The sequence below is a fragment of the Plectropomus leopardus genome, chromosome 15 (assembly GCF_026936395.1).
Source record: "Plectropomus leopardus strain MGB_pleo_1.0 chromosome 15, ASM2693639v1, whole genome shotgun sequence".
In the NCBI taxonomy this organism is placed as follows: Eukaryota; Metazoa; Chordata; class Actinopteri; order Perciformes; family Serranidae; genus Plectropomus; species Plectropomus leopardus.
The window spans coordinates 32040829-32065954 of NC_142190.1; the positions used below are offsets into that span (position 1 = coordinate 32040829).

At 39.5% G+C, this 25126-nt stretch overlaps 1 protein-coding gene across 4 annotated transcripts in view; it reads right to left on the reverse strand.

Annotated features, from left to right (window-relative positions):
• pknox2 (pbx/knotted 1 homeobox 2) overlaps window positions 1–25126 on the reverse strand; it is a 165355-nt gene that overhangs the window by 37055 nt on the left and 103174 nt on the right. For 3 of the 4 annotated variants that reach the window (XM_088088365.1, XM_088088362.1, XM_088088363.1), the window contains 2 exons: window positions 21475–21581; window positions 15722–15858 (listed from right to left, as the gene is read on the reverse strand). In XM_088088365.1, the coding sequence (XP_087944491.1) occupies window positions 15722–15858; window positions 21475–21561 (224 nt within the window). In that variant the 5' untranslated portion in view covers window positions 21562–21581. The remainder of the gene's footprint in view (window positions 1–15721; window positions 15859–21474; window positions 21582–25126) is intronic. The other variant, XM_088088366.1, reaches the window with a different exon arrangement.

Consider the following 25126-nt stretch of genomic DNA (forward strand, 5'->3'; position numbering starts at 1 on the left):
ATTTTGAAATGGAAGCAGGGAAGGGAAGTAAAACAGACTTCTTTGTATTTCCTTATCTCTATGTCAGAGACAGACATTTAAACTGAAGTAAAAGGTGGTGTAGAGTCAATATAATCATCAAAACACAATTTTTACTGTCTACTCCTGCTGACAAACGCACGCAGCACGCGGAAAAAATCGGCGAGCTACCGTTTCTCTAGATGTGCCGCAGCTGACACACAGCTGAGCTCATGCATACCTGTTAACATGTGCACTGCTGCTACATGCTTTGGGCCGAGGTGATATTACATGCTCAGTACTCAGTACTCTGATGGTGCGTTGTTTTTTCATCAAAACGAAAGCATTATTTTGACAGACCTCGTAAAAAGTAAAGCTGGCATAATGGTGGAGCTTCTTGTACCATAAAAGTAAATGCTAAAAGAGGATACAATCCAAACCACTCAACCTTGGATAAATACAGGTTAAATACAGAATGCAATGCATATCATATTAATTTTTTTTCTTATTGGCAGTTGTTTGATGATTGCTATATTCTTCTCATATTTTTAATTCCAGAGTGTGTCACTGTTGTCGACATGGATCTTTGTGTGCGTGTCTGTGTGTGCTGAGTGTGTATTGCAGGGGACGGTGCTGACATGGAGGCAGGCTGGGCCCCTGCTCAGGCTCTAACCCATGGCTCTCATTTGCAGCCTTTAATAGTCGTCTATATTATACTCTAATCTGCCTGATCCCAATTTAATGCCGCTCCCTCAGCCAGACGTGGCAGGAATACTAAACAGGAGGGTCACGTGCAGAGTGGAGAGCCTCTGCCTCGTCTGTTTAATGTCTGCTGGTGGGGTGGAGAAGAATCCAGGTGGGGGTGAAGGAGAGGGGGGGGCTAGAACTGAGAGCAAACAGGGTGAGCCTCGGCACTGCAGATGGTGTCTTAACAAGTTATTTACTCTCATGTTCAGACGCAGTGTTATTTTTATTACACAAAGTGGATAATTCTGTGGTAAGATAATTTAACCTTTTCTTTGTGTTAATATGGAGGAACAAAGAAGAATAAGACGTGTCAGCCAACGAGCGTCGACTAAATGACAATTTGTTGCTTCATAAACATCACAGACAGAAAACTGCATTAACTCGAGCATCTATTCACAGATATCTGCTGTCAAGGAGATGTAACACTGTAGGGCCTGAGGACCCAGGGGCATTGTGGGTAGAGCTACAGAGTATGCAACACCTATATCAGCTGGTAAATACAAACACTGCACTCTGTGCATGAAATTAAAAGCAATGTTAAACAAAGCAAATACAGAAATTAACCCTGGGCAAACTGGCTTGATTTCTCTCAAAAACATGGGAAGAACACAACTAAAGAAGAAATAACCAAGAAATTAGCATAAAGTTGCCTGCTTCTAGCCTTAACTCTAATAGCTGAATCACTTAAGGGCTGTGGGTAAGAACAGCACAGGGACAACTTCTTCTCAGGTTCTCCGTCACTTAAATGCCCGCTTTATCAGTAGGACAACAACTCAACTGAACACACAGCAAGGTGAATCGTCACTTCACAACTCTCATATCACTTTGCCATCTAAATCATCCTTGACCTTTCAAGGTAAAAGGTTTATTTATTAATCATTTTTTAAATGTACAGAATGTAACAGAATGAGGTCAACCAAATAATATAAACCTTCACAAAAATAAATCTTAAATATGCAGGAAATTAGTCACAAGTACAATAAAATTACCAAAAACAAAATCATATATAAAAAAGGAAATGACCGTTGAGTCTAGTGGTGGATTTGGCCCTTGTAGTTATTCAGTCAGCTCCCTGTCAGTGGTGTTGGGAAATGTAGTTCTACTGTTATCAAAAGTAACAGCGTTGCAACGGCTCGTATTGTTTTCACTTTGTCGTCCATCTGTCTGCCTTGAACAGATTTTGTCACATGACAGCATCATCTCTGTACAAGATGCAGTCAAGAAACTCCACAGTCATTAAGTTGAGATCAAATTGAGGGTCAAGGTCAAAGATGGTTGTTGTCAGAGCAACAGCGCCAGAAGAGGGGGGACAATAAGTTCATGCCAACTTCACGATTCCATCACAAGATGTTCTCTAGTTACCCAGCTTCAGCAACATAAAGAAAAAAGGAAACATCAAGTTTCCAGATAAACACACACATCAGTGTTTGAGTTTACATTGATATGTTTCTATATCAAGAAAAGTTTCTTGTTACAATGGAATCGTTTTCAGCTGTGTCTAAATATGGAGATACAGTTGTTTTTTAATGGTAGAAGCTGTCTCTAGTAAAATATATCAGATGATCTTTAAAAAGTTCATTGAGTAAAGCTCATGGATGCAAACTACTAAAAATCTATTTTTGAACTCAACATATTCTGCTCTGAGGTTTATTGTTTTTTTGTTTTTTTTTAATCAAATATGATCATACATACATGTTCTTGGAGTGAACCAAAAGAAATCTGTATTTCACAGTGACTACACATTAGTAGATTGATGCACAGTTCTCTCCACTGAATCTACTCTGATAAATCTTTTGGTTCTGTTTCACATGATGCATCTTTGCTTCTGTGCAAATTCAGCCAAATTCTTTTTATAGCTATGGCAGCTTTTATGTCTCATTTATCAGCACTGTTCTTTCTGCTGCTTCTTTTGTTAAAGAGAAACAATAAAGCATGTTTCTGTTTAATGACACTGAGTCTAATTAACATTCACAAGCAGCAAAGTACATTAAACTGAAACTGCAGACTTTGTTGATGATGTTTCTGAAATCTGTAAACGTGTTAACATACATGGTGCGAATTTTATTGAGACAACAGCTTTGTTAAAGCTTGATGTGGATCATTTGCATAAAATACATTCGCATTTTCTTTTTTTTCCTGCTGCAATTATGTTCTTTCCATTGCTCATTCACAGACGTGTCAACAAACAGTTCTTTATCATGTTATATGGAGTCATTAAAATGAAAGTGTTACAATAATACATATCAATGTTTTCTAGCTGACATTTTGTTGCTCAAATAGGTAAATGAAATATTTCTGTAGATATTCAGCCTTTGTGAAGGTGCTGTGAAAGTGTTCAGCTGAGTAAACTGGACATGATATGTCTGGGATCATTTTAGGTTTCTGAGATAAGCTTTAGTGTTGATGCTCTGCAGCAGGGATTACTTGCAAGATGACAGGAGGCCAGGGGCCATTCAAAGCAGCTGCTTAAGTGATTTTGGGACATTTCTAAGACTTTTAAATATTTCCAGAATTTCAGGACATTTCTTGCGTTTTAGGACATTTCTTGTATTTTAAGACCTTTCTAGGATTTTGAAATGTTTCAAGGATCTCAGGACATCTCAAATTTCAGGGCATTTCTAAGATTTTGGCATATTTCTAGGATTTTAGGACGTTTCTAGGATATTTAAACATTAGTATTTTAGGATCTTTCTATGATTTCAGGACATTTCTACAGAATTTTAGATTATCTATAGGATGTTAGGACATTTCTATATATTTTGGACATTTCTAGGATTGTAAGACATTTATGGGATTCCAGGAAATTTGTAGGATTCTGGCATTTCTCAGATTTTAGGACACTGTGGTCTTAGCTAGGACCTCTGTTGTGGGGGGTTGCTGGGGATCCTTCACTGACACTTTTTTTTTTTTAAAAACAAGCTCTTTTTCGATGCTGTTTTATGCACTCTGACACCTTATGAAAACTACAAGTACAAAACAATTCCCAGTTTGAATCACTTTAATTTTAGTGTGAATAAGAAAATGGTTTGGGCCACCTGGCACCCTATCAGGGACCAGATTTGGCCCACGGGCTGCAAATTGAGTATTACTGCTCTATGGGAATTATAAGCTCCATCTTGTCATTGGTGCTTTGTGGCTACCAGTCAGATTTGGAATAAATGATGCAAAAGGCTAACGCTATAAGGGAATAGGGGTTTGCATAAGGAAACGTGTATCCTTGACGATGTACCGTGGTGCACAGTTGGACCTTGCCAACTCGAGAGGTAAAAACCCTACCTTTCGACTCTGTCTATGACCTTTACACAGGAAGTCAGGATTAAGGTAGATGGGGTGTGAAAAGGCATGCATTTTTATGAACGTTAACATACCGCATGTGTCTGTTCATGTGTGTGTGCATGTGTGCATGGTCAAAATATGTCTGCCTCCTGCAATCATCCTGAGCCACCCCCCCCCCCCATGTTGGCTGCCAGAAGCGGCAGGTTCTCTCTGCAGTGTGACGGAGTGGAGATTGCCGGCTGGGGGATCATTACAAGGGCCATAAAAGAGCGATTTACAGGACGGCCAGTGAGTGGAGTCAGCACGGTCCCCACCCTCCAGCACTGCATCGTGCTGGGTCACCAACAAAAAGCCCAAAACAGAGAATCAGAGGCCAGCGGGGGAACGTGATGACTTAAACATGAAGGTGAGGGACGTGGCAGCTCTGGTGGCGTCTGCTTTATGGTTGGTCAGTCTGAGGCTGAAGAAGAAAATAAGCTGTCACTTGAATTTGTTGTTTATTTGGAAGACAGTACTCCTCAAAAGGCATAACATGTTTGGTAGAAAATTACTGTGACAATTAGGGGCTGTTTACATGGCAACGGTTCTTACATGAAATGTTAAACTTTTGTTGCAGTTTGACCTATAATTCACATGACAATAACATTTGGGGGCCAAAATTTTTGAACCAGGTCCCAGAGTGTAATCTTGCCACCCTTTCAGTCACTGTCTAAATCTGCAATGTGCAGATCCTGTGAGCATGGTACATGGTGTTCTTCTGTGGTGTGTCATTACAGTTACACCGCCACCTACTGGGCTGGCATGTATACTACAAAGCTTTTGGTTTTTGTGGTTCCATGCACACATGGATCATTTTCACAATGTTATCATATGAACGAAGATTTTTTTTTTTTAAACACAAAGGAAAAACTACAGTTTTTAGTAGGGCTGTTCTTGTCTAAAGTGGCCTCAAAAATATTTTTTTTAGCTTACAAGCTTAACATTTTTGCCAAAGTTCGTTTTTTTTTCCTCTTAATGGAGAAGAAACTGTAACACGTTATCTGTTATATCTGTATATCCGTTATCTTGTGGTTATAATGTAGTAACTTCCTCACATTCTAGGTGCTGAGTCTTGACCCCTATAAAGTCAGACTCTCAGTCCAACATGAACTTTCTTGTAGCTCTAGTTTCACAAACTCTGTCAGTCTGCTGTTTGCTGCTGGGCAGGTAGTGTACACTAGAGTGTGTTTAGAGCAAAACAATGCGTAATCCGTGTGAGTGGTACGAGTGAAACAAAAGTGTAGAGTTACAGACCTGACAGATAAACAATAAGCTTAAATTCAATATAAAGCTCTGTGAAGCACGAAGAAGCTGCAGATTTAGGTGATAAATCTCTGAGGGTTCATCACTGCAATCATCCCCTTTCACATGATTTTTTTTGTGTCATTGTTTGATATATTGTTATTATAATATATAGATTAAAGGCGTAAATGTTTGTTGAGTTAATTATCAGTTCTGAGGCCGTTGTTCATACTTACATACCAGATATTATACTGATTAGCTGTTACTGTGCTGTCACATTTTGACAGTTCCACTAATAGGCTTTTTCCCCCTGGTAAACCCTTAAAAAGGTTGTGGTTTTGTTTAAAATAACTACATACAGAACATAAATGACAGAAACTTAAGTACTTTGAGTAGATACGTAAACTACCCATGTAAAGTACTTTGCATAGTTACAGTATGTAAAGTCCTGTATCTATGTTGATTTTTGTTTTTTTCTGTGCAATAAAGTGATAGCAGAACAAGAAAAATAAGTTCAAGGGAATGATAAATAGTCAGGAGAGATCATATAAAATAAGAACAATACACGATAAAAAGGGCAGAAAAACAAACTAAAACTAAAATACAGCACAGGTTTGAAATAGAGGGTATGCAGATAGTAAGAGTTTAGGATGTTGGAGGATGTTGCCAGTATGTAATTCTAATACATTTTGTGTAGACCAGAAGGTAGAAGGTATATTTATTGGTCATTTTTAAACCAAATTTAAAAAACTAAATTACTTTTGTCCTTGATCCTGCTACATCTTTGGAGTTTAAGGATGAGCTGATTAAAATCAGCAGCTACTATGAAAATTCCATCCAGTTCCTTGGGCATGTTGCAGCTGGTGGCATCATTCAATTCCTGCAGTGCATTTATTGAATTTGCATCACAGTCAGCATGTAATGCCTTGTTAAGAAGTCATGTCCATTTTATACATTTATCTTAGACGGCACTGTTTTCATTGTTATCATGTTCTTATTTAGGTTTTTTTGAACTCCTTTTTTGTACTTATTTTTTAGGACATTTTTTGTATAATTTTCCTTATTTCTTGCTAATTTTTAGTCCATGTCTTGTTAAGTTGCTCATTGCCTTCTCCCCATTTTTTCCCCAAGAAATTAAAGCAAATTGCTCAGATTTCAAAGGGTTAAGAGGCTGATGAAAAAGAAGCTGAGCGAAAACACAGTGCTCAGACTCAGGACAGAAAGCTAAGAAAAACAGTGAACACCTACGATGCTACCCCAACTCCATCTGCTGAAGAAGATTGTGTTATACAGTCAGAAGATCCAAGATCCAAGATTGTTTGGTCAACTGTTTCCATATCAAGTATAACTTCCAGTCTCAACAGGAATTGTTCTTTAAAGTGGTCACCAAAAATCCTCCTTACAATGAAAAATGTTGCAGATTTAGAGCTGTGCATGAAAACAAGCTCCAATCAAAGCAGCGTAGACATTGACGGCACCAGTCATGTTTGCCTGCTTTCGTAATAATCTGGCAGGCCACCGAGGGGGTGCAGAGAGAGGTGGGGGAGGGGTCTGAAGGTATGTGTTTATGTGGATGTGTGTGAGTTGGGGAGAGGGAGGGATGGAGGTCTCTCGCTCTCTCTGCTCCCCACTGTTTGCCAGCCTAATCAGGCCTGCTGTACCCCGTATATTAGAAGCCAGTTTGTGGTGGAGTCCTGCTGCGTTTGCTCCCGACAAGGCCCCTGTTTCCCCAGGCTACATGTCTGAAGCACACCCTGCGCAAGGGTGTGTGTGTGTGTGTGTGTGTGTGTGTGTGTGTAGAGCTGGGGTTCACACACACACACACACACACACACACAAAGAACTGCCAGCACTATCTGAATAAATCCTGTCTGCTTTTCAAACTCCATGTTTCATTCTCATGTCTGGTTCTGAACTTCACTTGGGGTTTTGTTCATCTGAGGCCTCCTGAACAAAAAAGCTGCATCCACTCTTTTGTTCAACATCTCTCCCAACAACAGCCAAAACCAGCAAAATGCATGATGAGTCTGCAGTTACTTGTGTGGACTTATGGCTGAAGTCCACAGCAGATGTATACAGATGTGACAGAAGTGTAGTTTTCCTGTTTTCCTTGGTGTTTTTTATTGTCACCACTCTCCTTTCTTTGGTCCGTTCACATTCCCACTGTCACTGGTGTGACAGATCAGACGGTTTGTACTTTTTTTCTACGTAAAGTAATGCACCCAAACTTCTACATGTCCAAAATATTATAAAAAACTGCGATCATGTGACCAGTCAGCTGACAGTAGTAAACAGGGAAGCAGTCTTATAGGGAGGAGGTGGCTGGAAGGCTTGGCTGGTATCCAGTGAAATTTCACCAGGGTATACACCATATGACGGTATAAGTGTGAGCACTGTCAGTACCCCAACCCCCTAACCCCTATGACAAATGTGCTACTTACTTTCAGCTTTTCAGATAATACATTAAGATAAAATATTAAGAAAAGTAATATTCTCACACCTATTTTCCATATTTAACAGAGAAATACAACCGGACACCTTATCAATTCATCTTTCTCTTGGTCATTGAAGACTGATGTAGCTTAATTGCATCATTAACTCATAAAACACACTTAGATCAAACTCGACAGCAACCAAATAAAACTAACCCAAACTGTCTTGGTTACTCTTGCTAGCAAATTAGTAAGTAGGCCCACTGTTCCAACAGTCACCAGCTCCGGTCTGGTCCAAACAAATCCTTAATTCACAAAGTCAGATGTAAAAAAACATGTTGTTGTTCCCCACGGTCACAACATACAATTAGCTGAATGTAAAGCAGAGCGCCTGTATTTATGATGGTTTTTGTAAACATACCTTCAGGATCTTTAAATACCCTGTTAGACCATAATAACATGATACTGTCTATGACTGGTGGATTGGTCACAAAAAACACAGCCTTTCCCCTAGAGACCACTGTTAGGAACAATGTGAGCTCTGAGTCATTTTAAGGTATGTCGTCTATTCCTCTCCTCTTTCTCCTCTTTCTCTTTCTCTTTCTCAGGTTGGTTGGTTGGTTGGTGCCCCAGAATTCCAGAAATATCCAAAAATCCAAAAAACAGCCTAAAGTCCTATAAATGTCCTATAGCCCTGCAAATGTCTTAAATGTATGGGGCTGTTGTGACTGGTCCCTGGACTGCTGTCACTTTGCACAAGTGGCCCCCAAGCAAAGCAAGTTGACTATCCATGACATACACCTATGGTCTGTCTATTTTGTCCCCTTTTTGGACTCATATATAAACCCAAACATGTCAGCATGTTGTAGTAGAATTAATTGGTTTTAGCTAGGTAGCAACTGAGTGTGTGTGTGTGTGTGTGTGTGTGTGTGTGTGTGTGTGTGTGTGTATTAAGTATATTACACTGTGCATATATGCGCCCACACACACCCTTGCATGAACCAATCAGTGAAGCAGAGAAGTCAATCATATATAGATTCTGCATCCAGTAAAGTTCTTTTCATTGAAACAAAGAAATGAAGATAACATTTCCGTCTGAATGAGTGTTTCCAGAGGGCATTACTTGACAGCTGTGAAGTGCAAATAGTGTTCTATTCTCCTCTGTGTTTGCTTTAGGCCACTCTTATGCCAAGAAAAGATAACATGGATTACTAAATTGCCCAAGTAAAAAACAAAAAAGAAGAAAATTGTGGACTTCCTTTCTCATCCAAAGTCAAGCAGAGAGGAAACTCATAAAAATGAGTATCTGAGAGAAACAGCCAATAAAACCACTTGAGCTTTGACACAGTTTCCTGCATTCAGCAGCGGCTGAGCACCAGCACATGCTGACCTGCTAAATGGGGGAGGCACAGCCTGCTTTAAGCCCTTCAGACGGCGCGAGTCTTTGCGCTGCTGGAAAAGCAGCGCAGTGGTCGAGGATGCATTGATGCATTGTGGCAGTGAGGATAAACAGACTTTATGGTGCATTACAGAGGCAGACAAACACACAGGCGAGCGCAAATGTGGCCAACGGCATCCTTGGACGTGTCAAATTAAACGCGCTCCCTCCTGTTGTGTACGACATGAGAGGTCTTCAAATCTTCACTTCTTTTTACGCCATTAACAACAAGTGCATATTCAAGCATAAACACACCCGAGGCTGGATAAATTCCTGTATGTCTTGGAGTTTGGCGACTGTCAGCATGACAGCATGTTAACCTTCCCACAAATACACACACACAAACCCTTAAATCCAGTCTCAATGCAAAACACCCAGGCTGACCAGCATGGGAGAGGCTTTCAGCAAAGACCCACTATGGAGGGGAGTGAATTATAATATGCACCATACAGGGCTCTACACTGCAACACTGGCAGCTTTGTCAAAGGATCCCACTGCCGTCAAAACACAGAATAATTCACATTTTAATCCTGTTTTCTTTCACTTCCTGATGCTAATAAAATATAGTACATATCATCAACAACTGTTTATCACGCTGAGATGAGTTCAGTATATTAAATGAATCTAAAGAATAGACTGTGCCTTATATTCTTGACCAGCAATACTCAACCTATGGCCCCTGGGCCAAATCTGGCCATCGATAGGGTGCCAGGTGGTCCCCCAACCATTTTCTAATTCACTATATAAATAAAATGATTCACACTGGGGATTGTTTTTGTACATTTAGTATACATAAGGTGCAAGAGTGAATTAAGCAACATCACAATGGAGCGTGTCCCTAGTTTCCTACATAATTAAATACCAGAAATGTACTTAAATCCCAGATAGGAAAATTGGGATGTTTTGAAATCTTAAAAACATCCCAAAATCTGAGAAATGTCCTTAAATCCTAGAAACATACTAAAATCCTAGAAACGTCCTAAAACCCTTGAAATGTCCTGAAATCCATGGAACGTCTTGAAATAAATGTCATAGAATGTCCTAATGTCCTAAAATCTAAGAAATGTTCCACAATCCTAGAAACATTCTGAAGTCATACAAATATCCTGAAATCCTAGAAGTGCCCTAAAATTCTAGAAACATCCTAAAATCCTAGAAAATGTCCTAAAATCTTAGAAATGCTCTAATATTATAAATGTCCCTTAATCTAAGAAATGTCCTAAAATTGTACAAACAACCTAATATCCGGGAAACAGTCTAACTTTCTAGGACCATCCTAAAATCCTCAGAATGTCCTAAAATCCTTGAAACGTCTTAATATCTTAGGATATCCAAGGCAACATGTATAGGGCTGCTGTGACTGACCCCTGGCCTCTTGTCATTTTTTCAAAAGTGGCCCCATAGCAAAGCACGTTGCATAGCTCTGTTTCAGATATCTTAGGTAATAGCTCTCTGTCTACAACAGTGAAAAATGTAGCAGCTTTCACTGATACCGCAAGTGTAATAATCGTCTTACTGGTTATTATTGATTCCCTAAGTTCTCTACATGTAAAGCAAGCGAGCAGTTAACTCAAACAAACGACAAACATAAAAGTGTGACCTTAAAACAGCATGTTCTGGTAAACACAGCTCCTCTACCCGAGTTGTTTCCCAGCATCACAAGGACATTTCTGTTTTAAAAAAAGGGGACGATTATGATGTCTCTTTCAATTAAGTGCATGTTTCCATCTCCAGCCGATTCAGCTTCCATCAGCCGCTACATTCGCAGCCTAAAAAACAAAAGCCTCACCGGCTTTTTAATAAGATGCAGAGAATCCAGAAGGATCTTTATAGTAAATGCCACAACTCATTAGGCTAATTACCCTATCACACATTTACTCCACTGCTAATAACAAAGTAGGCAGAGAGACAGAGAGAGGGAGAGAGGAAACCACACATCTCCTCATAAAGTTGGCATTCTAGCAATTAGTGAAAAGAAACATTAAAGCCCACACAGACTTCCTGAGCAAAATAATTAAAGAAAAATGGCAGAGATGCTGATTCTCTGTGCTTTTCTCTTTTCAAAGTCTACAGCCCCCATATGAACACTGCGTCGAGGCAGGAACACTGGCAGATCCGACTTCTATTAAAATAAGAGTGCTATTTGTGTTTTCCCTTTTTTTTCTCTCTTTTTTTTTGCATAATTTGACTCACTGTGGGAGACGGTGACTTTTGAAGTCAAATTTAATTGCGTTTATAACAAGGTAACAAGGTGCGTTTAGTCATTAGCTCCTTGCATGGGCAAAAATAATTTCAAAAATTCTAATCTGCTCTGCCTCCTCTGGGTACGGAACAGCACGGCTTTCACTTAAGAGCTACAAATAATCATATTTTAACAGCACATGCTGGTGAATCCAGAGCTCATGAGGCTCCCTGAGCTCAGTGCTGCCTCTGACACTGTTGATCACAACATTTTAATTGGCCATCATACACATTTACAGACTCAGCTGGCTCTATATTCTCCAAAGCATCATTTAAAAAGTTCCCATCTTACCTTATTCTCCTCCTGCTGTGCCACATATAGACACTTACAATATACAGCTATATGCGCTTGTAAAATGAAATAATATGGTCCTCTAATACTATTTAAAGGGATTTATTGAAGATGCAAGTGCTAAATTGAGGATAAGAAGAATTAATCATCTTACAAACTGGTATTGTTTCATGGAAGATGAGCCCGACAAAAATCCAAACTACAACATTAAATAAATCTCTTTATTAATGCAAAATATGTTAATAGGCTAAATAAAGAAATCCATCTTCATGTAGCTGTTGTGCTATTTGTTAATCTAGGTTGTTTAGGAGTGAGATGCCGAGTGTTTTAAATATTGGCCATATTATGTACTATGGTATACCAGGGTATTTAGAGATGCCGTAGGTATGTTTTTCAATACTGTTATGAATACAGGTGCTCCTCTTTCTATTAAACTCTTTGTATGTAGTGCACAGCAGGCATCACAAGAGCTCAGCCTGCGGTCTCTATTGGTTGAACAGGCAGCTGAGCTGAAAGACACCACAACACCTAGTGTTGGAGGGAGAAGTTACAGGACTATAAACAGTCAGCGGCCTTATACCGCTATATACTGTATATATCTGTAAAATTTCAGGAGGGTATGAAATATCACATACCGCCCGAGCCTTAACTGAACACATTATAACCAGGGCTTGACAAATAATCTAACTCAAATTGATATTGCTGTTATTTGGATGCCATTTTTAAACTGCAAAAGCAGTGTTTTTTTCAGTGATGCACAATCTAACCAACCAGAGGGTTTGTTTTTATTATCAAAACAGCAACATTGCTATTATGTTTTTCAAACTTTTTTTTTTTGCGCTTTGAGCACAAGCCGAGTGCGGTCTAGTTCCATTATGTTGGAGAGAAGACTGATATCTCTACGGCCGATATATCCAACACTCTTCCTCAAAGCCTTGGTTTGCCTCCTTTAGCTTCCATTAGGGGGATAAATGTTTTTGTTGGAGAACCAGATTTTCATCATGGGCCGGCCAAGACTTACAACTACTATAATTTTATTTGTGGTAAGGTTAAAAAATGAGATTCAGATTAATTAGTCTGATGTGAGGGGTATTAGATGACTTTTTTTTCTCACTTTGGTTGGGCGGAGCCAGCTAGCTGTTTTGCACTACTTTCAGTCTTTATGTTAGGCTAAGCTAACCTGACTCCAGCTACGAATTAACATGCAGACATGAGGTTGACACTGATCTTCTCCTTTTACTCTCAGACAGAGAATAACTAGTGTTATTCACAATATTTCGAGTATCTCCTATCCATGCATCAGCTTCATACTGTCCATGTGCGTGGATGTACATTGTCATCCTGTTTGTTGCAGTTCATCACAAACACCACACACTGCTGCAGGCCCCCCTCTTCTGTGCATGTTTAAAACTGTTTTACATGAATTAACACACCCAAGACTGCAGATCCTAGCTCTTATAGAGGCACTCTAATCAAGCAGCTAATAAAGAACATTAGCATTATTAACATTAATGTATTCTCTCTAGAACACAACAAGAGTGCTGAGATCACATTTAAATAAAGTTAGAAATAAGGTCTATATCACTGCGACAAACATTACTGTTGTGTTTAGCTCCTACTCTGCTCCTGCTTTCCTGTGTCAGTGGTTTGTTGAAGGAAGAGGAGATCCAAAAAGCCCATTTGGAGGTGGAAGAGGGGCTGGCTTGGACTGAGACCCCCCCCCCCCACACACACACATAACCACCAGCACCATCAGCACCCGGAGCGGCTCCAAACATGGCTGCTCACATCAAAGGCAGCCTTGTCTCTCAGAGGAGCTGCTGAGGACTTTACAGCAGCTCGCCTCGGGCATGAGCACGGGGGCTCGCACCTCCTCAGACGGCAGTGGTGGATACCCGCAGGAGGGACCTGAGGAGCCAGGACAGACGGCCCCGACATAGTCTGCAGTGTCATCGTTACAGGATGGGCTGCAGCAGACGGAGCAGGGCCGCTGGTGTCTTACTCCACTCAACAAATCTAGTAAGTTGTTGGTTTGGTGCCTCCACCAGCTCGATTAAAAATGTCTGTATTTTGAATAATTTACTTCATAAATAGATAATACAAGCTCATTATAAGGGTGCATCAATATTCTAGTGATAAGCTGAGAGAGGAGTGAGGTGTGTGTGTTTTTTTTTTTTTTACTACAGTTTTGGGTTTCACCCAGAAGTGAATTTCTTGCTTATTTTTCTCCACCTAACAAGGAGGTGCCTTCGAGGGATTCTACATGGTAAATAAAAAATACAATTTGGAACACATGTCTAGAGGGTTAAACTGTAAACTTGTGTGACAAAAGACAAAAAAGGCAAAAAGCTTATCTACATTTCAGTGTAAAAAAATTCACAATGCTTTTACTAAGAGCATACTGCAAAATAATCTTTAAAGTTTACTTTAAAGGGGAAGTGTGTAAAATGCAGGGGGATTTGCTGGCATCTAGCAGTGAGTTGCAGATTGCAACCATGTAAAACCTCTCTCCTGGCTAGAAATCCTTCAGTTTTCATTGTTCAGGAGGTTTTCATCAGGAGCTGAATTATCCACAGAGGTCTCTTCCTCTCCAAAACAAACAAATCAGGAGATTAAAACAGCTATAAACACGAAATAAAACAGTTTCATGTTACAAATCAGTGAATCCCCAATGTGGTTTGGCATCTCAAAGACGGGCTGCTCGCCCACAACATGCTCACCCCTTTTCTCTCATAAGTTAATGTATACTCAACTTTTTCTAGTGCAGATGTTCGGGAGGTTTTCACTGTGAGCCAAATTATCCGTGGAGGTCTCTTTTTCTCCAAAACAAACATACCTCTCCATAAACTACAACCTGCTCCCTCTGTAGATATAAACGGCTCATTCTAAGGTAACGAAAGCGCAACCATTCTTATTTTTGGGTGATAACGTACCAAAGAAAATACATCTATTGTATCATGTTCCATTTCTTTCAATATATCCCCCTTAGTCTTACACACTGGCTCTGTACATATTACTTACAAAACTAAAAGATTTATTTTAAAAACGCAACAACACTACCTTCAAGAAACAATAATGGTTTCGGTGCATTCATTTTGACACATGCTTAAACCTCTTTTCACAGTGTCCTCCTCAGTGTGATTTATTTTAATATTTGGACTTTATATACCAATAACTATTTTGCACTATTATTTTTTCTTTACCACTTGGAGAGTGATGCTTACCTTTGAAAATGACTGTTGGCGTGAAAGAGAAATACATTTTGTTTTACTATTTAAGTCTGGAACACAAAACATTTGTTGGTTTAAATGTTTTTTGGTTCCCCTTTGTCCTCTTTGGTGGTTATACCCAAATAAAATGACTTGAGAGCATCCCAAAGCATTCATTCATTTGTGCATTCAATCATTGTCTCACCTTAAAAATCAGCCATAAGAAGCTTGAGGATATTTCAGTATACACTGTGCAGCAGTTAGAGAAACAGCCGCACTACTGCCAGTATATCAAATGCTTATTTTAAAGTCAATTTATTAAATCCAAGGAAAAAGAAATTGAGGGTGCTTCTGCTCGCCTTTGATGAGTGAGAGCATTTATTGAAGGTGTTCTTTGGTTTATGAACGACACTAAGTGAAAATTGAAGGAGGCACCCTTCAAGTGCAATTTTCAAAACCTTTAAAGTCATGGCTAGTTTAAGAGAACACATTAAAAACAACACTCGTGCTCATGGCCTTCATCAGCAAGTAGCGCATCAAGTCAATTAGGTACAATTTCTGAAAGTCAGCATGGGGTTAGAGAGAACATGCAAAAATGATTTCAAAGGGAAAACAAGTGAAGTGGAAATTCAAGGGCAGTGCACATAGCCCAAACTAGTCTGACAAGTAATCCAATTTCTTTAGCAAAAGGCAGTGTGATTACCAGCTGCAAAACAAAATGGTGTTTCATGGTTGTGCATCATTCACCAAATATAGACATGTAAAAATTCGAATGACACATGAACCTTTCATGGGAGATGGAACCAACCTGTAAACGGCCCTCTTGTCGGACTCAAGCTGGGCCTGGGGGTCAAGGGTCACACTGACAGAGGTATTTCCTGCTGCAGAGGCTGCTGGGATATGGACCTGTGGGGTCTTGGTGTTCTGCTGAGTGGTGCCCGTCATCTGTTGACAGAGAAAACAAAAATTACTTTATATTTAAAACTATTTTGTTACAGTCCAGTGGGTTTTCACGTATAGCTGAAAAGTGAAGCAGGAGTAAATGAAATTGATAGGCTTTGGATCCCAGTGAGTAATAAGAAAAGCCCACAGCTAGCATGCTAATTGCTCTGATTTCCACCAAATTAGCTCTAGTTCTTGACTCGGTTTTGTTCAGGATTCTTGGAACCTTGTTGCCATCTTGTGAACTAGTCCACATTTCCACCAATTTTGAGCAGAATCATTATAATCAAGGATGTGTCATCACAGCCCATTTTCACTGAACTCATCAAATATACCGCTCTGTCAATGTTTGTGGCGTATGAACAGACAGAACCGGTGGCATCGTTATTATACTCCAGTAGATGACCAGACGGCACTGGACACACCAACACACAATGAGCACAGACGGCGTCACTTGAGAACATCACGTCAGGTCAAAACACTGTCAGTAACCACATAATTTAAGGTGTGGGAGTCTAAAGTTCGCTTCCAGTGTGGATGTGTGTGTTTTTTGTTTTCTACACTTTACCATGTGCCTTTTTTACCTAAACCTAAGCATCCGTGACTTTTTGCCTAATCCAAACCATCATGACAGTCTGCATTGGTTGCCATGTGTTGTTGTGCAAACATAAGGACCATGCTGCTTCATCCCACCATGTGCATTTGTTGATATCCCGGCATGGTATCCCAGGCATAAACAGCTGATGCAGAAGGATACCTAAAACGTCATAAGTAGATGTGGCAGGTCACTGACAGAGTGGCACCATGTGACAAGTTGGGGTTAACAGGGGTCACTGCACAGTGCACAATTGAAGTAAACACTAGTAGCAAAATTGTAGATTGCATTGATAACATGCAAACTCATGTTCCGCTAGTTCAGATAATTGTTTTTACCCTAAAAACAAGCATGCACCTGCATGCTCTTTGATGATTTCTCGTACTTTTCCACCCTCTCTTTTCAACCTGTAGAAGATGACACATCAACTGATATTGTCATGGTTTGATTTGATTTGATTTGATTTATTTAGCACATATAAAAAATACAACAATGTTATATATTTCAATAAAAGGAGACATGCAGGGGAAATCCAGAAAACCCTCAAGGGGCTTGACAGGTGAGGTTATCATTGATAAGAAAAAACAGTTATATAATTGTTTAAAAATATATATACAATTTAAAAATTATGAATAAGAAAGAACAGTTGCACTTCAAGCTATGAAAAAAACTGCTAATTTTTGGTTCCAGCTGAAAACCAACTTATAAAGTAAAAGGAATAAGGAATAGAACTGGTTCCATGTTGGTGGAAAAGAGGTATGAGAAGATGTACTTAGGCACCTTGGGGCTTTGAGCTAAATGCGGCTAAGAGTCTCCATTTATGAAGATTATCTTGCTGAACAAAACACGTAAAATTCATAAACGTTTGCTACAGAGCTTGTTTTCTACAATAATCGAAAATCCAGTGGAAAAATCCCATAGGCTTTTTGACAAGGGTGCCAGGGCGAAGCTAACTTCTGCATCTGCCCACAGAAAAACATTATCCTTGGGGCACTCTGTTATTGTCTGCATGGGTTTCTTGGTAATGCATGGAATAGTTGATGAGATATTATTGTTAGGATGAAAGTGATGGACCAACAGACCAACATTACCACTGAGACGGAAATTCATAGAAAGACTTTGAGTGAAAACAAAATGATTGTCTGTTCAAATGTATCTATGTTAGTTAAAATGATCTAAACTGAATGGGGAAAATATGCAAACAAACCAGCCTATAACTTGCTTTAACTTAGCTTTAGCATAGTGTTGTAGCAAATTATTATATAGGAAAGTATTGAATTTCATCATGTATTAAAGTAACTGTATTAAGATATGATTCATACATGGTTATGGTTAAAGGACTTTCGGAGACGTTGTAGATGTTTAGACTCCAGTGCTGGACACAGCTGTATGATGTGTGAAGTACAGTTCATATGGATGAATCATTGTTCTGTTTATGCAGGTTTTTAGTATATCTTATGTTCATGTTAAATGGTAAATGGTAAATGGACTGTACTTGTGGAGCACTCTTCTAGTCTTTTTTGACCACTCAATGCGCTTTAATTCTACATGTCACATTCACCCATTCACACATACGTTCACACACTGGTGGCCGAGGCTACCGTACAAGGTGCCACCGGCTACTCAGTAACCATTCAATACACTCACACTTGGATGACGCAGCATTGGGAGCAATTTGGGGTTCACTATCTTGCCCAAGAATACTTTGACAATTGGCTGGAGGATCCAGGGATCCAACCACTGACCTTCTGATTGGAGGACTTCTCGCTCTACCTACTGTCCAATTTATGTTGCCATTAAACCTATATACTCATGTGAGATCAACTGTGGCTCATTGAATTTATTTTATTATTCATCAAGATGAAGACTGACCAAGAGTGCAAGTTTTTTTCTACATTAATTCGGTGTTGTCGGTGAGATCCCAACAGACTACGCAAGTAAAGAAAGAATTCTCTTTCTCACTTGCCAAGTTGGTTATTATCTGATATTTGTCTGGTTTCTACCCGAAAACCAAACCATGTACCACTTAATCCTGCTCCCTGAACTCCTCTTGGCTGCGCCAAATTTGAAAATAACATGACCAAAATAACAGCTTTAGGAATGATTTAAAATCCTTCCAGAGAGTTGTTGTACTTCTTGTAATGAGCACGTGGCTGCTTGAGAGGTCTAAGTAATTTTTTTAATCAATGTACAAAAGCAATAAGGTGCAACATGCTTCCAACGTCAACAGACTACAAATGAGGATGTAGCTGGAATGAATCATTGTTGCCTGACAGGTCAGCAGCCTTGTAATGGTGCTGTTAAGCAAAATGAATGAGATCAGATAGATTCAGTAATTGAACAAGGCGTGCTCAGGTCATATATAGATTCCTGTTAAATGATAAATATTCAATTAGTATTTAAGTACTTAACAACATGTTTGTAACCATCCGTACTGCCGAAGCAGACTGCATTGCTTTGCTGTGAAGAGCCACAGTGCTGCTGGTTCAACATGAGATCATTAGAGAATCTTCTCTTTGCTGTTATTTGTGTTGTAGGGTGGCCGGGGGAGTGACATGCTTTACGAACACAATCCGTTGTCTTCTTCATCCCTTTTCCACCCCACTTTCGTCTCTCATTCGTTCTCTCTGAGGAAATGAGTCGAACAACCCCCATCCCCCGCCTTTTTTTTCTTTCTGAGTCGAGGTGGGGTGGGAGGAAGCTTCAAGTCTTAATCCCAGCACCAAATGGGAAATAAATTAGCTTCTTCACACTTAACTAGCTCTCATTTGCATTTGCCGAGCGCGCAGACTGCAGCTCGGGAGCTCTCCCATGGCACTAATCCTCTGGGCGAAAGCAGACAGAGGTGGTGTGGACGAGGTGGAGGGTTAGGCGGTCAGATGAACCTGCTCTTCCTCCTCACCATGGGATGGTCTGCAGTGTGAGCCTGAGCCTCAGTCCAGCCCCGTTAGGCTGCATTAATTACACTGACCCGTCGGTGGCATCACATTATGTTGAACACCGCAGGCTGGGGCTTGACCTCTTATTCTTACACTTTGACTTACAGTATGTATCACTCATGTCTTAATTATAAAATGCAATTTAACCTCATAAAAAATCATTTTAATATTCTTACAGAGATTTTCGTGTGGGAACTCAGAGACCACAGCTGTAGAACATGGTTAAATGGTGAATGCTCTGTCTATGTGATTGGAGTTGAGAATAGTTTTTCGCAGCATTGCAGCGGAAATACATGTCTACCGAAGCTTTTCCACAGCAGCATGTCCATTTGAATCAACTGCAGCTGCTACACTGACCACAGAAGCCATGCTTACCAGCACAGGCATTGTTCTTTTCATTCATGAGGCTGGTCTATGTTTTTTTTTTCTTTATGCACGACTGTGTGGCACTCAAACAGATATAAACTACACAAAGTGTGTGAAAAATTAGTACATTTTGTTAATTAAAATGAATTGATTAAAATGAATACGCCAATGTTATACCAGTCCACCCTTCCAAACCCTCCATAACCAACTGCACATCCTGTTCTCATCCCAACTCGTCACATGGTGCAGCTCTGTCAGTGACCCTTTGAGTCTACTTATGACGTAGTCTCCTTCTGTGTCAGGTGTTTAAGCTCTGGGATGCTGTTACCATGATGGCAACAAATGTACATGGTGGGATGACACAGTATGGTCCTTATGTTAAACACAACAGCACGTGGCAACCAACGCAGAACGTCACAATGGTCAGGATTAGGCTACAAGTCATGGATGGTTAGGTTTAGGCAACATGATAAGGTGTAGAAAAAACACCCTCAGTTCACAGAAAACTCCAGACTCCTGGATCATGAAAGTTTCCTTCGTCCCATAATCACTGAAGTAAATAATGGACCCATTTGTCATAAGCCCCGGCCCTTCTAAACATTCTGACACTGAAACGGCATTTTTTCAGACACACAGATCAAGAGAATATGAACTTTGCTTGAGAGTTGTCAACAATTGATCTTACACTCAATATCAGAAATTACGCTAGAAGATAAAAACAAGTGGCAAAATAAAGAAGAAAGACTGATGTGGTCCTTAATATAGTGTTGTGTTTTTTTGAATCATATATCTTCCATCCATGCAACAGTTACTACTCTTTCAAATGAGGTCAGGGTATGCGTTGGAGAGACAACCACGGCCACTTTGGAGACTGGAAGCCATTGGTGCAGCTTGTAATGAGGTACCTTTTGTTATAGAGTCTCTTTAGTATCTTTAGTGCAGTACAGTGCCGTACCGTGCCGTGCTGTGCCGTGCTGTGCAGTGCAGTGCCGTGCAGTACCATGCTGTGCAGTACAGTGCACCTTCAACATAGTGGAGAGACCTATTTAGACTTGGTGGAGGTCTGTATACTCCCAGTAAAAATAAAAATATAAATAACATGAATAACATTAATTATTATTATTATTATTATTATTATTATTATTATTATTATTACATTATTAATCTAGTTAAAACACAAAAAAGTGTTGGTGTCTGTCAGTGTCTTCAAAACTACTGGCCTAACTGCAACTATTCTCTTTTTGGCATCATTGTAATATTACTTTAGAACTACCACAGAGTCTTACTGTTTAATTAAATTTATTATCTCCCATAAAAACCTTTCTAGGCTTTACAGTGATTACTTGTTGGTGGGAGTAGAAGTCATTAACTTAATGGTTTCTCGCACACAAAAAATATTGGGTATCTGCTCTCAAAATTTAAATCACCTGAAAACTTAAAACTTTATGTACAGCCTGTGCAAGCATCAAATAATTTTGGCTAAAAAGGAAACAATTTACATTTAAGTTTGGGAGAAAAACTTTTTCAGTCATGATCTATTAAGGCTGAACGCCAATTTGTTTTCATATGATAATGATTCAAACTCTTTAGGTTGCTACATCCTGATTGGTGCAAAAAATATATGAGATCACCTGTAAAGACTGAACGCAGCACAAGAAAACTGTTGGCTTAAGGTGCCGGAGTTTAAGCTTCAGGGTCAATTCTGATAAAAGCTCTGACCTGTTGGCTCTCCTGGTACGATGGTGGAGGAACACTCTGGGTGGCCATCATTGTCACTGCAGGTGCTGGGGACACATGTTGCATCATGGGATAGCTTCACATTTAGACTGGGGGAAGACACAGAAAGGAAAAAAAAAAAGAGAGCAACATAAAGCCGGTGCGAGGAGTGATTGCAAATTCTATTACAGCAGCAGCCACCAGGTGCTGCTATGATTAAATAATAGGAAATGGGATTCTCACACAACATCTCACTCTTCTCTCTCACACTTCTTCTTCCCCTTCTCCATTTACTAATTCATTTCTTTGCTCCGTCTCAGTCTCCCTCTGCATGTGCTGCATGACGCTGATGTATTAATACTGGCTGATCTCATAAAGCTACCAAGCAGAAAGAAAACAAAGCAACACAGACTCAATCATGGAGCCCTTTACAGAAATACTTTACATAGCAGCAGGTTCATAATGACACCGCAAACAAACCCGACTACTTGTTTACCAATTACAGACAGCTATGCTTGTTTACTAATTACACTACAGCTGGCTTTAAAGCATTGCGTCTTGGTGGAGTCACCTTGGTCGTCTCGATGTGTTGGCTGCTGGTGTTGTTGTTGCACTGTTACCAAGCCAATCAAGAGGGCTAATTAGAGCTCTTGTTGGTGGGCTAATTGCTATTGGCCGGGACCCCACAGGGCTGAGGGCTGTACCCTGTGGAACACCGCTGTAACCGTCGCCCCCACCCCCACTGAAGGAGCTAATTGGTTCAGGGCTATGTTACACACACACACACACACACACACACACACACACACACACACATACACACACAGACCCCCTACCATCACCCTAACTTACTATATGCAGGCACAGCAGGTGCTCCATCCTGAAGCTACATCTAACCTATGTGTATATGCTGCATGAAAACCTCCTGTAAATTAACTATTTGACCTGAGGGGGTAAAGGGTGTTTTGATAAATGCAAGGGTAAACTTTATCACACCCTTTATTTTCTAAACCGTTTTCAAGCTCACAATCTGATGTATGTGAAGCAAGGATTATTATAGTTAACCCTTTGCAACCTAAACAACAAGGCTTGATTTCTTTCAAAAAAAAATGCGGAAGAAGGCAATGAAGAACTTGAGAAGAAATGACCCAAAAAATAGTAAGAAATAAGTATAAAGTACCTGAAAATGAGTTAAATAAATAAATAATAAAATAATACATTAAAAAACAAAACAAATAAAAGGAAAGTAAAAATCATACCAACAAGGACAAAATACTTCAAATCTGAATATTTTTCCCTGGCTTCTTTTTTAATACATTTCTAAATATAATAATTTCTTATAATGTGTGTGAAATTTCTTGCCAAGTTGCTCATTGCCTTTTTTTCTCCAGGTTTTTGAAAGATATCAAACTAATTTGCTGTGGGTCCAAAGGTGTAAATAACCGTAAAAGGTGTCTGAGGACAGCCCAAGAAAAGTCCAGGTTTAAAGGGTTAATTAAAACTACTTACAAAAGTAATATATACAAAAAATGTCTTTCTTAAGGTTGCAGCAAAATACCACTTTCAAGGTATGAAACTGATGGTGATCATACTGTTTATATATGCTTATCTACGGTACGGTTGGAGTGATAATTATATGTGTTGACTGATAAACATTTTTGTCACAATTACATTTGAAGCCATACTGCCCAGACCTAGTTTTAGTCTTTGTCAATTTGGTCAAATTTGTCAACACAACAAACATCAGGAGGAATTCTGTTTATTGAGATGTCTACATGACTGTGAGTCATCTACCTTCACAAAATGCTGTGTTTGTATTTTAATACCCATTCTAAACCTCTTGAATCTAACTCCTGTCAAAAAATCTCCACAGTATGACAAAAAAATTAAAATAAAAATAATAAAAACTACTACTACGTAGAAACTACCTGAAACTTAACTGTTTTGAAAACAAAAATAAAAAAAATAACAAAAAATACAAAGCTATAACAACTCTGATATAAACACTAAATTTCAGTTTGGTGCTTTAAACACTGACACACGCCCTGTGGACACCTTGAGCTACTGGACTTTATAGAAAAATGTCCTCTAATGCCACATACAGCCTTGTGTGGCCATGACAGACAGGCAGTTATTACAATGGACTGCTGCACTTGGACTGAATATCGACCTGGAGGAAAACGCTTGATTATAAGCTTGTGAAATGCAACTGGAACATCTGAGCAAAATCTCTGCTCCGCTTGCAACATCCGTTCAGATCTATCGCCTCAGGAAATAAAAATGTGCAGTAAATCCGCCTGACTGCTAAAGCCGAGGTTTGAGGGGAAGTGACCGAGTTGTGAGGTTATGGATGATGAAAAAGAACTTTTAGAATCAAATAATTTTTACGAGAATGCCACGCCAGATTCTTAGAAATACTATAAAAGGAATACCATATGCTGATATCTTACAGTTCTGTGGGCTCTATGTAGAAATATTACAGAAACATTAACCCTTAGGAATCTAAGCAAATTGGTCTTAATTTTCTTAAGCTTATAAGAATACAGCAAAATTGCATTAAAGAAAAATAAAAAAAGCCCAACAAAAACAAACAAGCAAAAGACCTGAAAAAAGTGCTGATATATAAATATATTTCTATATTTCCAGTTTTTTTTCCTTGTTTCTTTTTGTTTCTTTAATGCAAATTTTCAGGAAATTTTCTTGCAAACTGATTCATTTTGCTCGCCTGGTGGAGTGGGGCTTCATGTGCAAAGGTTGTGTCCTTGCTGCAGCACCGTGGGTTCAGCTCCGACCTGTGGCCCTTTGTTGTATGTCATCCCCTCTCTCTCTCCCCTTTTATGCTTAATTTGTCCTATGTATACTAAAGGCAGGGGCAAAGGAAAAAAAATTAAAAATAAATAAATAGATATATGTATTTATTGTTACATTTTCTCCTACTTTTTCATTTGTTTTATTTTTACAATTTTCTAATAATTTTCCTCTTTCTTTCTTTTGGTCACCTTTTCCAAATGACTTGCAATTCACGGGACATGTCTTGCCAAGTTTTCAAAAGAAAGTAAACAATTTACTTAGGTTTCAAAAGTTTAAATGCTTGTTAAAGGCATCTGAATGCAGCACAAGAAAACTGACATTGATCCTAGTTTCAAAGGGTCAATTAGTGTGTGTTTAACTCTGTCTAAACTGAACACTGCAGCATTGCACAGCACTCAGCAGCACGATAAAACCCCTGCTGTATGCTCCCCCTATAGTTTCACACATCTGTGTGCAGAGCCTCACATAAAAACGACTCTTTTTGGGTCGTTTTCAGGTTCCTGCTGCCAAACAGGAAAAGATGTGAACATCTCATCCCTCTCTTCAGAATCAGGACAATACATGACAGACGTTCCCCGCCACTGAGCTCATTCCCCATTGAGACAGAGACCTTGGCAATGTCTCTGACTTCACCGTCACAGACAAGACAACTGGCTGAGACCCTTCTCTGTTTGAGTGGCATCCGAATCCGCGGCTGCTGCCAACATTTTGATGTTAAATGCTGGTTTAGTTTCATTGACAAGTTGTAATTTGGGGTTTTAGCTGCAAATCTGCATGTTTTATCATGTCATACTGTGCTTGTGTGTGTGCTGTTTGTGCCTATGTGTGTGTGTATTCGGCACAG